The sequence below is a fragment of the Cyrtonyx montezumae genome, unplaced genomic scaffold, assembly GCF_038088225.1.
Source record: "Cyrtonyx montezumae isolate F1298 unplaced genomic scaffold, pur_monq_1.0 scaffold_8, whole genome shotgun sequence".
Taxonomy (NCBI): domain Eukaryota; kingdom Metazoa; phylum Chordata; class Aves; order Galliformes; family Odontophoridae; genus Cyrtonyx; species Cyrtonyx montezumae.
Window position 1 is genome coordinate 35,074,902 of NW_027072089.1, and position 12,922 is coordinate 35,087,823.

General features: G+C 36.3%; 1 protein-coding gene across 2 annotated transcripts in view; it reads left to right on the top strand.

Annotated features, from left to right (window-relative positions):
* Window positions 1-12,922, top strand: part of TOX (thymocyte selection associated high mobility group box) — a 223,847-nt gene that overhangs the window by 185,845 nt on the left and 25,080 nt on the right. For both annotated transcript variants that reach the window (XM_065751909.1, XM_065751910.1), the window contains 2 exons: window positions 826-1,056; window positions 12,032-12,112. In XM_065751909.1, coding sequence (XP_065607981.1) covers window positions 826-1,056; window positions 12,032-12,112 — 312 coding nt within the window. The remainder of the gene's footprint in view (window positions 1-825; window positions 1,057-12,031; window positions 12,113-12,922) is intronic.

A 12,922-nucleotide genomic window follows, 5' to 3' on the forward strand; every position in this document is an offset into this window, starting at 1 on the left:
CAGTGTGGTATCCTAATATACAAAGAAACTTTAAGTCTTACTGAGACAAAAATACTTTAAAACGAGGAAAATCTTGCCAAATAATAAAGATAAAAACTTCAACTGTAACTGCAGTTATTGTCAGGTATCCTTGTTCACAGAGTTTGCACAAAACTGCCTGAAGACTTTAGAATGATGCTGCCAAATTAACAAGGGAGACCTAGTAAATTACAATTTAATTGATAGTTTGAACTATCATTTAGCTGGTAGTTTTGTGTACCCTATTGAATGAAATAACACCAAGACACTAAAAGTTGGATAAATTAATAATGGTTAACACACTATTTCTAATCTTCCATATTTTTTCTAAAAAGCTCCACGGCCATTAACTTTTCATTAAAGATACGGAGTATCTACTATAGTGTTATAAAGTAATGGCTAGAAAGCAATCACCTTCATTTTATAATTGTAGCATCACATTGTTCTCTTGTTTAATGAGCCACAGTGACCAGGGCTGTTCACTGTAGTCACCTGGGTGCTATTGGACCCCACACAGTGAGGTATACAATATTAAAAAAAATTAAAAAATTTAAAAAAAAGCTTTTGCTCAGATCAAGGATATCCAGCAGTTCTCATGCAGTTCTGATTTGAATACTTGTGTTGTGTTTAGTCATTTGAAATACATTCTCCAAAAATAAAAATAAAAAAAGCATGCTATGAAAGTCATATCTGGTCATTTGTGACTTCCATGCTCTTTACCTTCTCATACATCGGACTCCTGATGATGAACAGTACACTAAATTAAGTTGACTTTTCTTAAAGTACTTCTCTATTTTTATGTTGCAGGTTAATGGAGGAGAGAAGAGACCTGCTTCAGATATGGGAAAGAAACCCAAAACTCCCAAAAAGAAGAAGAAGAAGGACCCCAATGAGCCACAAAAGCCTGTGTCTGCGTATGCATTATTCTTCCGAGACACTCAAGCAGCCATCAAGGGCCAAAACCCCAATGCTACTTTTGGTGAAGTCTCTAAAATTGTAGCTTCAATGTGGGATGGCTTAGGAGAAGAACAAAAACAGGTACAGTATGTGCAGTAGCTCAGAGGGCTTCTTTCAAAAAAATGTTATCTGGGTCATCTAAGAACAGCTTCTTTTGTTTGCTGGGATGAAACTTGAATATGTGCTATATCAGTCTTTTATGCTGAAATCAGTGGGCCTGATATTCCTGGACAAGGCAGACAGGACAGCATTGCCCTGTCTATGACAGTGTGGTGTAGGGTGGGCATTGCCACAGATAAATATATTCCTGTACAGTGGAAGGAGACACATATTGGAGCTGTCAGTTTTTCCCCAATACACCTGGATTTTTCCAGATGGATTTAGACATTTTTGTGGGCTGTGCAAATAACATGCCATAGTTTTTTCTTTCCTCCATGGACAGGCTTTGGTTCTGCATTGAGTTCAGCAAAGCTGGTTCTGAAGCTTTGCAGAAACCTTTCTGAGTCAGTCAGATCCCAGATAAAAGTGAGTAACTGGATTGCTAACAGCATTTGTGGGTTTACAGTGAGGTCAGATGATAAATACCATTCATGGTTTAGCATACCATTAATTTTCTGTTGTTACTGGTTGCATTTTTACTAACTGAAAGTAGAATGGATTGGATAAATAAAGAAATGGGAACTTAAAGATACAGATCTGGAGAGAAAGGATATGCTGAATGGTAGTTGTTTTGGCTGCAGGAGACATAGGTAAAGGCAAAAGTGCTGGGAGTACTGGGGCAAAAGTGCATCTCATTCATTCATTCTGAGAATATCATCATTACTTAACAAATTATAGTTTATATGACTAACAATAGAAAGGAAAATATTTTTTGTAGGTAAAATCATTTGAGCTTAAAGAAACAGGTTTTCTTCACAAAAAAAACCTAGATGGTATATGTGCATCTAGTTCCCTGCTAAAGAAAAAGTGTGATAAGAATCAGTATTTGGCAGTTAACCAAAAAAAAAAGCATACTCTATCTGGAATGTTTTGTACAGTAAAGTCAGCACGTCAAAGGCCTAGCTGGAGAAAAGGTAGCTTTCTGGGTCCAGGGATTAAACACATCACTTGGCCTGGCACTGCAGGTGCATGATTTAGTTGATGGAACTCTGTAAATCAGGTTGATAGTTGGACTTGATGATCTTGTATGTCTTTTCCAATGTCAATGATTCTATGATTCTATGGTTACGGTTATTCTGTTGTAGTGCATCTTCCTTCTGCCTTTTTTAATATGTCCAACAAAGGACAAGATTACATCCTTGATCAGACAGGCAGTTTAGACCTTCCTAGTACAGAGGTTCTTTCTTATCTGATCATTAATTTTTGGCAACATGATAGTAGATATTCACTTTCAGAAAAAGTTCTGAGTATGCTTTTGGTTAACTTCACGAGCAAGATATTTTGATGCTATTTCTTCTCTATTCAGCTCTCTAGTGATAACACACACACACAAAATATTAGCCAAATCTTGCTCTTATTTTTCTCCAGCTTTTCACAATGACCCTAAATATGTTGCTGTCACAGCGATCACTATTTTTCCTTCCACAATCTTTTCTCTGCTTACAAAGCAGAAGATTTCACTTCATGCATAATGGTCAAGGATGATATAATAGAGATAAAACTAAAAGACTACATTATACAATTTTCATTGAATCTGACATTTTAGTAGTATTGTGGAAAAAATTGCCAGTCTTTCTGTAGAATCTAACTTAAGAAAAGTGCATTTAAAAGTTCAGCTTTTATTTGAATTTTCTATTCAGGATTGACAGTAATAACTGAACGTAACTGGAACAGCTTAACAAAATTTATTATTCTTATCTCTGTTGTCCTTAATTTAAGTTGGAACACAGCAGAATGATGTGTTGTGGAATCCATATAACACATACATGAAAAAAAATGAATAAAACTAGATTTTAAAACCAATTATTTCAAGAGTTTGTGTTAGTACATCTTTGTTGCTCTTTGACTCATTTTGCCAGTTCATTATCATCAGACCTTTTTAAATTGAGCTCTGTAGAAAGAGAATAAAAGATAGTCCCTATTTCCAAAAAAATGGCAATCCCATTTTCTGGAATAAATTTAAACTCATTCTTTATTCCATTAGAGATCTAATAGTACAAAGTAATGATTACAAGACATCTTAACTGACTAGATAGCCTGTATTTTAAAGGTCTAATTTTTCAGATGTATAGCATTAGTAACTGTTAACGAAACCTGTGTCTCTGGTTTTGAATTGAACTCAAAATACTAATGAATGCGGTATTTGGAATTTGACATTGAATAAGCTACAGAAATTCAGTAGGTAACTAAAAAAACAATAACATCATTAGAGAAATACTTTATTTATGAATTATACTTGCTGAAAAAAAAATCAATTACCATAAAAGTTCTGGCTTTTATGTTTTGGAAGCAAATGCATATTCTGCGATTTAAATAGAATTGTGTTTCCAAATTATGTTTCCTGAATTGGAACTTCTTTAACTATTTAAATACTAAATATAAATGAGTCATAATGCAGCTATTGAGAAAGAAGAATAACCTTGTATTTTTATGCCAGAATGAAACCTTCACTCTTCTATGACCTGAGCTAGCTTTTTCTAGCTAGCATAGAAATCCTTGTCTACCCCTGCAGATGGACTACAGAATAAATAAAGGTGTTGAAACTCAGTACAGTAATGACCTAAGGGCAGCATAAGCCTTTGTTAAAGAAATAATTTGCTAACCTGACATATTAGACTGTAGTTATAAAGGGTTTCTGCAAGAGCCACATATGTTTCTCAGACTGTGAAGAAAATAGGAAAATGTTGTTTGAGAAAATAGGATTTGAATAATGAAAAAGCAGTTATTATGAACTGTGTTGTTCTGGGTGCCTTGATGAAGTTGAGAGCGATTTATACTTAAAATATGTCACACAGTGATTGGCTTACCGTGGAACTATTGCAATTTATTAGATCTAAGCTGGTATCAGTATACTTTTGCTCTTTTTTACCCTGTGAAGATATTTGCATTTTTGTGTCACATGCCATAACTACTTCCATTAATTTCTGAGGACTATTTTCAAATAGCAGTGTGAATCTGTGATTTATTTGTCCAAACCTTTATACAAAATGGTATCTATGAATTGAAGGGACTGTAGAAGTGATGTTGTACTTTGTTGTAGTTTCTTCTCAAATTTTAATTTGGGTAAAGCTGTGGATAGAAAGCAGCAGTAGCAGTAACATGCTGGGAGAAATTCTAGGTGTCGTAGCCATAGAATAGGGATATTTTCAGTTACTTTTCTAGTTCCTGTCTTACTATCATGAACATCATTTTCTCCTTAGTCAGTACTATTCTTCTGTGCATCCCCTTTTTATAGCTTATTTATGTACATCATTGCCCTTTGCACACATTTTTACTGCAAAGGGGAGAAAAACAGGCCCCAGGGAGGAGGGTTCAGTATGCTAAATGGTTGAGCCTGTGGCTTTCAGACAGAATGCTGGTTCAAACTAGGTAAAAAGGCTACTTAGGTCATTTTCTGTCATTAGATGAAAAAGGAGAGTCATTTTAAATCAGTACCAGATGTATGTGTACTAAATGAGCCTTAAGTTTCTAATTGAAGACCTCGTAAAGCAGTAATATAAGTGGCAAATTACAAACAAAATGTTCTTGTTTACATTAGTGTAACTTTAAAACTTCAGCCAAAAACCTTAATAAATGTGCTATTATACTAAAAATGGAATTCAAAGTCTATTCAACGTTCAACAAAATTAATCTCTAGTGCAACTTCAGTAATTTAACTGGAATTCTAGCAGGAATGGAGTTGGCTTTATATGAACAGTTTAATGTGTACTTATGTGTGTGTATGTGAGTGCATGTGTTTCTGTGGATTTACTTAAATGTTTCAATGGCCTTGCACCAGCAAGGACGGATCCACCTAAGAGACTCCAAAATTAAAGATCAGATAAAGCAGGGAAAGCAACTGTATGAGTGCTGGTAACATATGCCTTCTTTCAGGCTCCTTAATTCACACACAGTAATATTAGCAGCAACGGTTAGCTCAATTGCAACTCCTCATTATTTTATCCTTCAGTATTTATTCCTATGTTTGATGCCTCATGAAATTACTGTTAATGTGTTTATATAAGGGCAGATCTGACACAAGTGTGAAGAATTTAATTTCCTACTCATTCCTTCCTGCTGATGTGTCCTCTTCCCCTGGTAGAAGTGGCAAGTGTAAATAGTTAATTTGCTTCAATTATGAGCCTGTCCTGCTAAATTAGAAGCAGCAGGAATATGAAGAGCCAGAATTATACTTATGAGGCAGCTGACAAATCCTCTGAGCTTACAAAATCAAATCATTTACTCCTCGTTGGTGCTCAAAAGACCCACTAGATAAAAGCTGCAGTTTATTCTTTAAAATCTGATGGAACTTGGATTGTATGTTACCAACGCTTAAGTAAATTGAAGTCCTCGTGCATTAGTATCAATGATTCTGATGCTGTTAGCATTTTCATTATGATACACAAGCTTTCAATGGTTTCTATTTTGGTCACTGAAAATAGCCCAGACTGATTTGATCATGAAAAATAGCTCAGCATGTTTTATAAGTTTCTTTTCAGGGGGAAAGAACGGTGAACTCTTACCAACATATTATCCAATGCTGGGATGAATCAGGTAGACTAGGAGGAGCTTCAAAAGTAATGCTGGCGAGCACTTCTTGCCTGACATAATGACACTTAGATATGGCATAAATTCTGGCATAACACCAAAGCTTCTCAAAATGGATCTCAGATTTATGTTTCAAGGGTCTTGGCTCATCCTGGCCTGTAAGGTGACCTCCCACGAGGCACTGTGTTGTGTTATTTGATGTCAATTCATGAGACAAATGAGCTCAACCCAGGAGTAGAAGAGCCATGGTGGGCCCATTTTAAGGCCTTGCTCTTGGGGTGCCAGGTGTCAGGGGACGGGGCAGCTCCAGAGACTGCACTGCAGATGTGGAGATAGATCCAGAGGATGCATAGATAAAGTTCAAGTTGTCAGTAGCATTTTGGAAACATAAATTTACAAGTATTTTAATCTTATTTATGCTCACATACGCAGATGTTTATTTATCTACTTCTTGTTCTATTTGTAATAATCACCTTTTTTTTTATTATATCTGTGCTAATGAAATAATCTCCAAGGAATAACTGAGATGCCTATAAAAGGATAAGACCATACCTTCAATTCAGCAGATAAATAACCACACAACATTTAAATTTAGCTTTGTTTTATTTTTGTAAATGAGAATAGGAAGCAAAGGTACATCTGTGTGTGCATACTCCCAAGGTGAATTCCAAACAAAAAGGATTCAGAAATAGGCATTGCAAAAAAACAAAAAAACAAAACAAAACAAAAAAAACAACAACAAAAAAAAAACCAGCCTTACGCTTTCCCTCCCAGCTACTTGCACAGGCAAATTTGCCCTTACCATTGCTGCACCTTAGAACTGTTTGGGAGCTCCACTGTTTTTCTTGACAAATTTCTGTATTGAAACTTCTCTACTGAAACTACACTGTGCACTTGAGAGGGGGAACCTCCACACACAAACACAAAAGAAGTTCACAAGAGTAGCTGATATGTCTTACCCTGTTTAGAGTAACACAGTCTATAGTCCTGCCCAGTCCTCCTAGCAGGTTGGTCATCCCAAAACTCCCAGGAGCACTAAAGCTGTGGGGAACATTAAGCTGTTAAGCCCTACTGCCATGAGAATGGATTTTTATCCCCCCTTTACTACATATAACAATCACAACACATGGCCTTGGAGTTGTGAACGTTGAGCCGAAAGGATCCTGGATTCTAAGTATTACTGCTGCAATGTTTGTAAATAATAGCCTTAATTTTCTACTTATTCTTACACACCCCTTATCCATATATTTGAGCATGAAGGGAAATGGCTTTGAATTATCTGTATACACAACTGGACTTAGGCCCAATTATTATGCTCCATTTGGGCTCAGACCCATTTGTAAAAAAGAATAGCAGCAGGTGCAAATAATCACCAAATAAATTGTGTGCTTAATGTCATTTGTTTTGTATCCAACTTTTATCCCACACGCTCCTGATGAAATAAACACTCATGCTACTATAAGTTGCAAGCATCTAGACTAAAAGGTCACATTTAGCCCTGACATAAATGGCTGCAAGATCCAGTGAACTCCATAGAGTTTCATTGTTTGTGCTAAAGTTGACTTTGGCCTGTGATCTTTACCCTGCATGCCAGAAAGACTGAATTCTTTCCCCTAAGCCTCTAATATGTCATCAGTGTCATTTTCATGATCTGCAGTCTAAGAGACTGCTGAGCCACAGAGCTAGCCCTGGGCCTCTTTTTGTTACTGTGTGTACCTAGATTAAAAATCAAATGGTAACATATTTCAGTATCCATTAAGCAATTCTGAGGATTTTTTTTTCTGACTGCTGTGGGAATATCTCTGTCCATATTTTAGAAGAATGTGTAGAGTTCTAAGTGCCTTTTTTTCAAAATCAAAAGATTAAAACTAGAGATATGTCTCCCACTTGGAAAAAATACAAGTTTCCTCTGTGAGCCTAGGTATGTAGGGCCAGGAATGGCAATCTGAATGTGGAGTTTAATTCTGGATTGCAGCCTACCATATTTTCTCAGATACCATTCCTGTAACTGTAGCCTGTGAAAATGACACTCCCATGGGTAATAACACTGCAGAGACCAAGTCAAAATCAGTCATTGCTTTTTGATTTGTTTTTACATATACTATTTTTTAGGTTTATGGAACACCCGTCAAAACAAATGTGGGCACATTTACATCTTTTTAAAATGACAAATATAATTTGCTTGGAAGCCACAGCTCTAAGGAGACACCCACAAGATAAACTGAAAACTTCCTCTTCTTTTCATCCTTTCCAGCTATTTAGGCGAAGTCAAGGAAATAGTATGGTTCTTTGCTTTATCATCTAGGAGACGCAGTTTTTTCATACTACCACAAGACACAAGACTCTGAATGTCATCTTCTAATTCATCAGTCAGTTCTGCTCACTATCTCTGACTCTCTAGTATCAAAAAGAACTGAAGTAAGTTGTTCCTTCTTCCATTTGAACCTGATACTTAAAACCAAAAGTAGGTTTGGAGATATTCACGTGCTGTTCCCCTGAAGGAAGAAGGGTGCAAAGCCACATTGGACAACATAGGGCTCAAGCTGCAGTGTTTGTTTCAGTATGTTGATAGTCCTACACAAGCAAGTTGTGAGGATGTTCATTGGGAAAAGGTGGCTAACCAGAATAAACATTTGGCTCATGGCAGTACAGGTATATTTCCATTATATATATCAACAACGAGTTTCATATCATCCAACACACAAAATAGCTCAGGAGACACAAAGCCTGCCTGAAGGAATTTGTGACCTAGGAAGACAAGAATTATGCAGCAGCTAAAACACACGAAGGAAAACATAACCAGAAGTTGGCATCATAAAATAGAAGTGCAGATATTCTACTGTAGTTTTGATTTGGTAAATTTGGTATTTGTGAGTACATGTGGCTAACCGTATAACCCACATCTCATCTATCTCCAAGGAAAACTTTGGGGCAGCCAGATTAAGGATGTTTATTGCTATTTAATAGAGTTCAGCCCTCAGTGTAGTTACAGCATGTATATGATCACCATAGGGAACTGAACATAAAGGATGCCAGTGCAGTGGTCTGTGAGCTGGTACCAGGCTGCTATGTTACCACTGGAGGTTCAGGGTATAGGTCAAATGCTGTCTTCTGTGCTTATACACACAAGGTGGAGTTTCATATTTCTCATGGAAAATGCCTTTTTCTATACTCCCGCATGCTGTGTTTAACAGCGTAAGGGAACTTGAAGCCACCTTAGTGGGTGTACTTGGGAAATGTAATTAGATAGTAAATTAAGAACCTATGTATTATGCTGTGTGAATTTGCATTCGTGAAGCACAGTAGGAAAAGAATGCCAGCAGTTTCCATTTGTGGACAAATTAATGCAATTGTGATGGTTTGGGGTTGCTCAAACTAGCTGAAGAGAATAAGAATAAATAAAGGTGATCCACCCTATATATACAGAAATGATGTTTTTTCTTCCAACATTCAATTTCCACAACTTGGACAATGGAAAAAATAAAATACAGTGTAAGAAAAAAAATCTGCAGCTAAATCAGAATGGGCCTTTACTGCCTGAATGACAATCAATCAGCATTCAATTATAATGTTAATTGAATTAAAACAAGCTAGGAATTACTTAATTCTGTATATATATGCTTCTGTCAAGTTACTTATTTAACAATTGTTACTTGCTTGAGGAAGGAAAAGAAAATGCCCTCATACAATAGATTTCTGAGATATCAAAAATAGAATTAAATATTACCATTAGACACTATAGATAAACAAAAGAACAGAAATAGGATTCTTGATACAGGAAGAGTGGTAAGTGTATTTTTAGAAATTGCATGTTTCAGAATTTGGGACTGTCTTAAATACAAAACACGATAGAATACAAAACACGATTCAGCCATTTTCTAGAGCACATTTAAATGATGACACAAGCCTTTTTCCTCCCCAAAAGCACCATAAGGATGGAACTCTGTTACTGTTATAACAAAACAAAACCATTTAAGCTGGAGGGCTGAAAATTCTTGCAGTTGTGGAAAAGAAAGTAAAATAAAGTGGTTGGGAAGGGCAGCTGACTTGCTTCTACCTGTATTAGGTACAAATGCTGAGAACACTCCCTTCTTGCTATGTCTTCATAAGCACCTAGTACAAGTCCAATCTAGCACAAACTCACTTAAACAATATCCATTACAAGGGCCACACTTATTTGCATCTATATGCAAAGAATACTGACAGCCAGACCTGGTTATTCATGAAAATGAACAAACCCTAAGACAAGCAAATCTTACTGATTTTTATAGAAACTAATTTTTTATAATAAGCAAGGACCAATCAGAATTTCCAAAACTAATGTGAAGATCATCAACCCACTTGTATTTTGCCTAGACAGTGAGTGTCTTGAAAAGAACATCAGCATCAAGATATTGCCCTCCAGGCAAGTGAACCTGCAAGGGCCATTCTGGCTAATGCAAGCCAAGAAAATAAGCTAGAGTCATCAAAAACCTTTTTCTATCCAGCATGAACATTTTTGCCATAATGACTTTCTTTGGCATAATTAATGTCAGCCTTGAAATTGAGGACATGGTGTTCGTTTGATTATTACTGTCTCACCAAAAGACACAAGAAAGGAGGGCTATACTTCCTATAAAGTAGTGATGTTTTAGTTGGAACTTTGCAGAATTGTTGTTAGCTTCATATTACTGAGTTAACCTCAAACAATATGATTATTTGAGGGAAAAGTCAGGTCCCAGGGGACTCTTTCAATATGCTGTGACTGTAAGTGCACAGCAGGAGCATATATTTTTTATATTTATGTAATAGGAAATAAAACCCATTGTGGAAGCAGTAGATACATGATCTTTTGAAGATCATTATTCTGTGTAAAATTCTTTGTTCAGATGTGTTTTTTAAACTGGATATCAGAGCATTGCAGAGGGATTGCAACATTAAAAGCTCTATAACTTAGTCTTTGTACTGTAGGTCAAGCTAAATTTGTTTTAGCAGATAAGAACATATTGTTGACTAATTTTTTATTCATTTACAAAGCAGTCTATACATTCCCCTAATAATCACAAGTGATTACAACTTAAAAAGCAAATTGCTACTATTTTTTGTACAAAACAATAGGAGATCAGCCAACACTATATATTTATCTTAATCTGGAGAAATTACAAGAGGGCACAGATACAGTTGCACAGCTAAAACCAATTACTTTTCCTCTCTATGTTTACAGTTTTAGAAGCCTAAGACCTCTCTGTTTCTATTATGATCTTTTGCTTCCCTGGAAAGAAAAACCTTTAATCCTTTCAGTCAGTTTTGCAGCCCATATCTGAGGATTGTTCCTGAAAGCATAACATTGGTGAAACAAAAAAAACATTTTTCACCAACACATTTTGTATAAAAGCTTCAATTTTTTCATTTTTAAGCTTTTTTCTACAACATGGAAGGATAAGAGTTAATCCAACTTAATTATGAGGGTAGGTCCAAAATCTATCCTTTCAGAAAAACAACCAACCAACCAAGCAAATGAACTAACAAAACACCAGATTACTGCCAACAGAAATTCTGGCCTGTTCCTGAATTTGCCACTGACATCACTAACAGCAAGTCATTAGCTGGGCTGCACAGGTCAGAAACTCATTCTTCTCTTGAGAACTTTCAACCCTATGTACACTTTTGTAACATCATGTTACTGTAACGTGATGAAGTCCTGCCATGTCCTGCAGATGATCTTTGATCTTGAAATTTGGGTAATACTGAAGTGGCTCTCAAGGCTTTTTAATTTATTATAAGATTGTGTGCATGCCGCATTTAAAATAATTTAGTGAGTTGAGAGAAATGTTCAGAAATAGATTTATGCTCCTGAGAAGTTAATTAGAATGATATGGGATCAAGACTGGGATAATGACTAACATTTGTAATCCTTAGCAGTTCCATAAGGCTTCTTTGACTGCCAGCAACAGTTTTTCCAGTGAAGAGAGAAGGCCACTTGGTGGATCTCTGTGATGCCATTATTTCCTTCTTCATTTGTCTCACATGTCCTCCAGAGCGTTCTTAACTTCTCCAGAGACTTTTAACTGTTATCACAAGTAGGAGCCAGTGGAGCCACTCTCCCTAAACGTCCCATTTGCAAGTATGCCCTGCATTTAGCTTTGAAGAATTAAACCCGGGATGCTACAATTGATAGTGTTTTTTTAGTACTACCGAGTAGTTAAAGGGTGTTTCACACTTGAAACAATATTTTCATTAAATATTTGTTGTTTATTATTTCACTCTTTAGAATACATGAGAAGGAAAGGATGTTTACTTAGAAAGACTTTATGAAGATGCATGAGACACACCTGTGATATATAAAAACAAAACCAGATTAATTTACCAACATGACATTCTTTGTTTTTAGGTATACAAAAAGAAAACTGAAGCTGCCAAGAAGGAATATCTGAAGCAGTTAGCTGCCTACAGAGCAAGCCTTGTATCCAAGGTAACATACAATATATATATGTATACATATATATGGCGACATATTGCAAAGCATTTTCAGCATTTTTATGGCGCTGAGAGCAATGTAGTATTTAGTGCAAAGAGCTTTATTTGTTATCACCGTAAAATTAGGACATCTATCCTCTGAGCAAATGCTCAGAAAAAGCAGTAATCTCTCCATGAACAGATACTCTTTCCTTTCTGATCGTAGTGACAGCACTCCTCCAGGTTGGGAGTATCATTACAGTCAGAGGAAGGAAATTCCAGTAAAAAGTCTGTGCCATTGTCTTGTTTGGCATGTCAAATAGATTAAAAATGTGCCATGCCAAGCAGACATCATTCTACCTATGAGGGAAAAACCACATCATACATAAAATGCCTTTTTTGTTTGTTTTTCTTTAAGATTTTTTTTTCCTTTCTAGTCACAGTATCCAAAAAGTCAAGTTCATCTTACATAGCAACTTTTCAATTGAAACTGTGAATTTCCATTTTATATCCAGCAAGAAATTTATGTGAGCACAACATAGGTCACCATAAGGCTCTTGCAGTTGAACACCTGCATAACACCAGCACACATCTAGTAGCACCTTTTTATATGACTGAATTACAGAATGGCTTGGGTTGGAAGGGACCTTAAAGATCTAGTTCCAAACCCCTGCCATGGAAAGGGCTGCCTCCCCACCAGTTCAGGATGCCCAGGGCCCTGTGTAATGTGGCCTTGAACTGCTCCAGGGTTGAGATACCCACAACTTCTCTGGGCTGTCTGTGCCAGGACCTCACAGCCCTTGATCTATATATATGCAAGCATTCT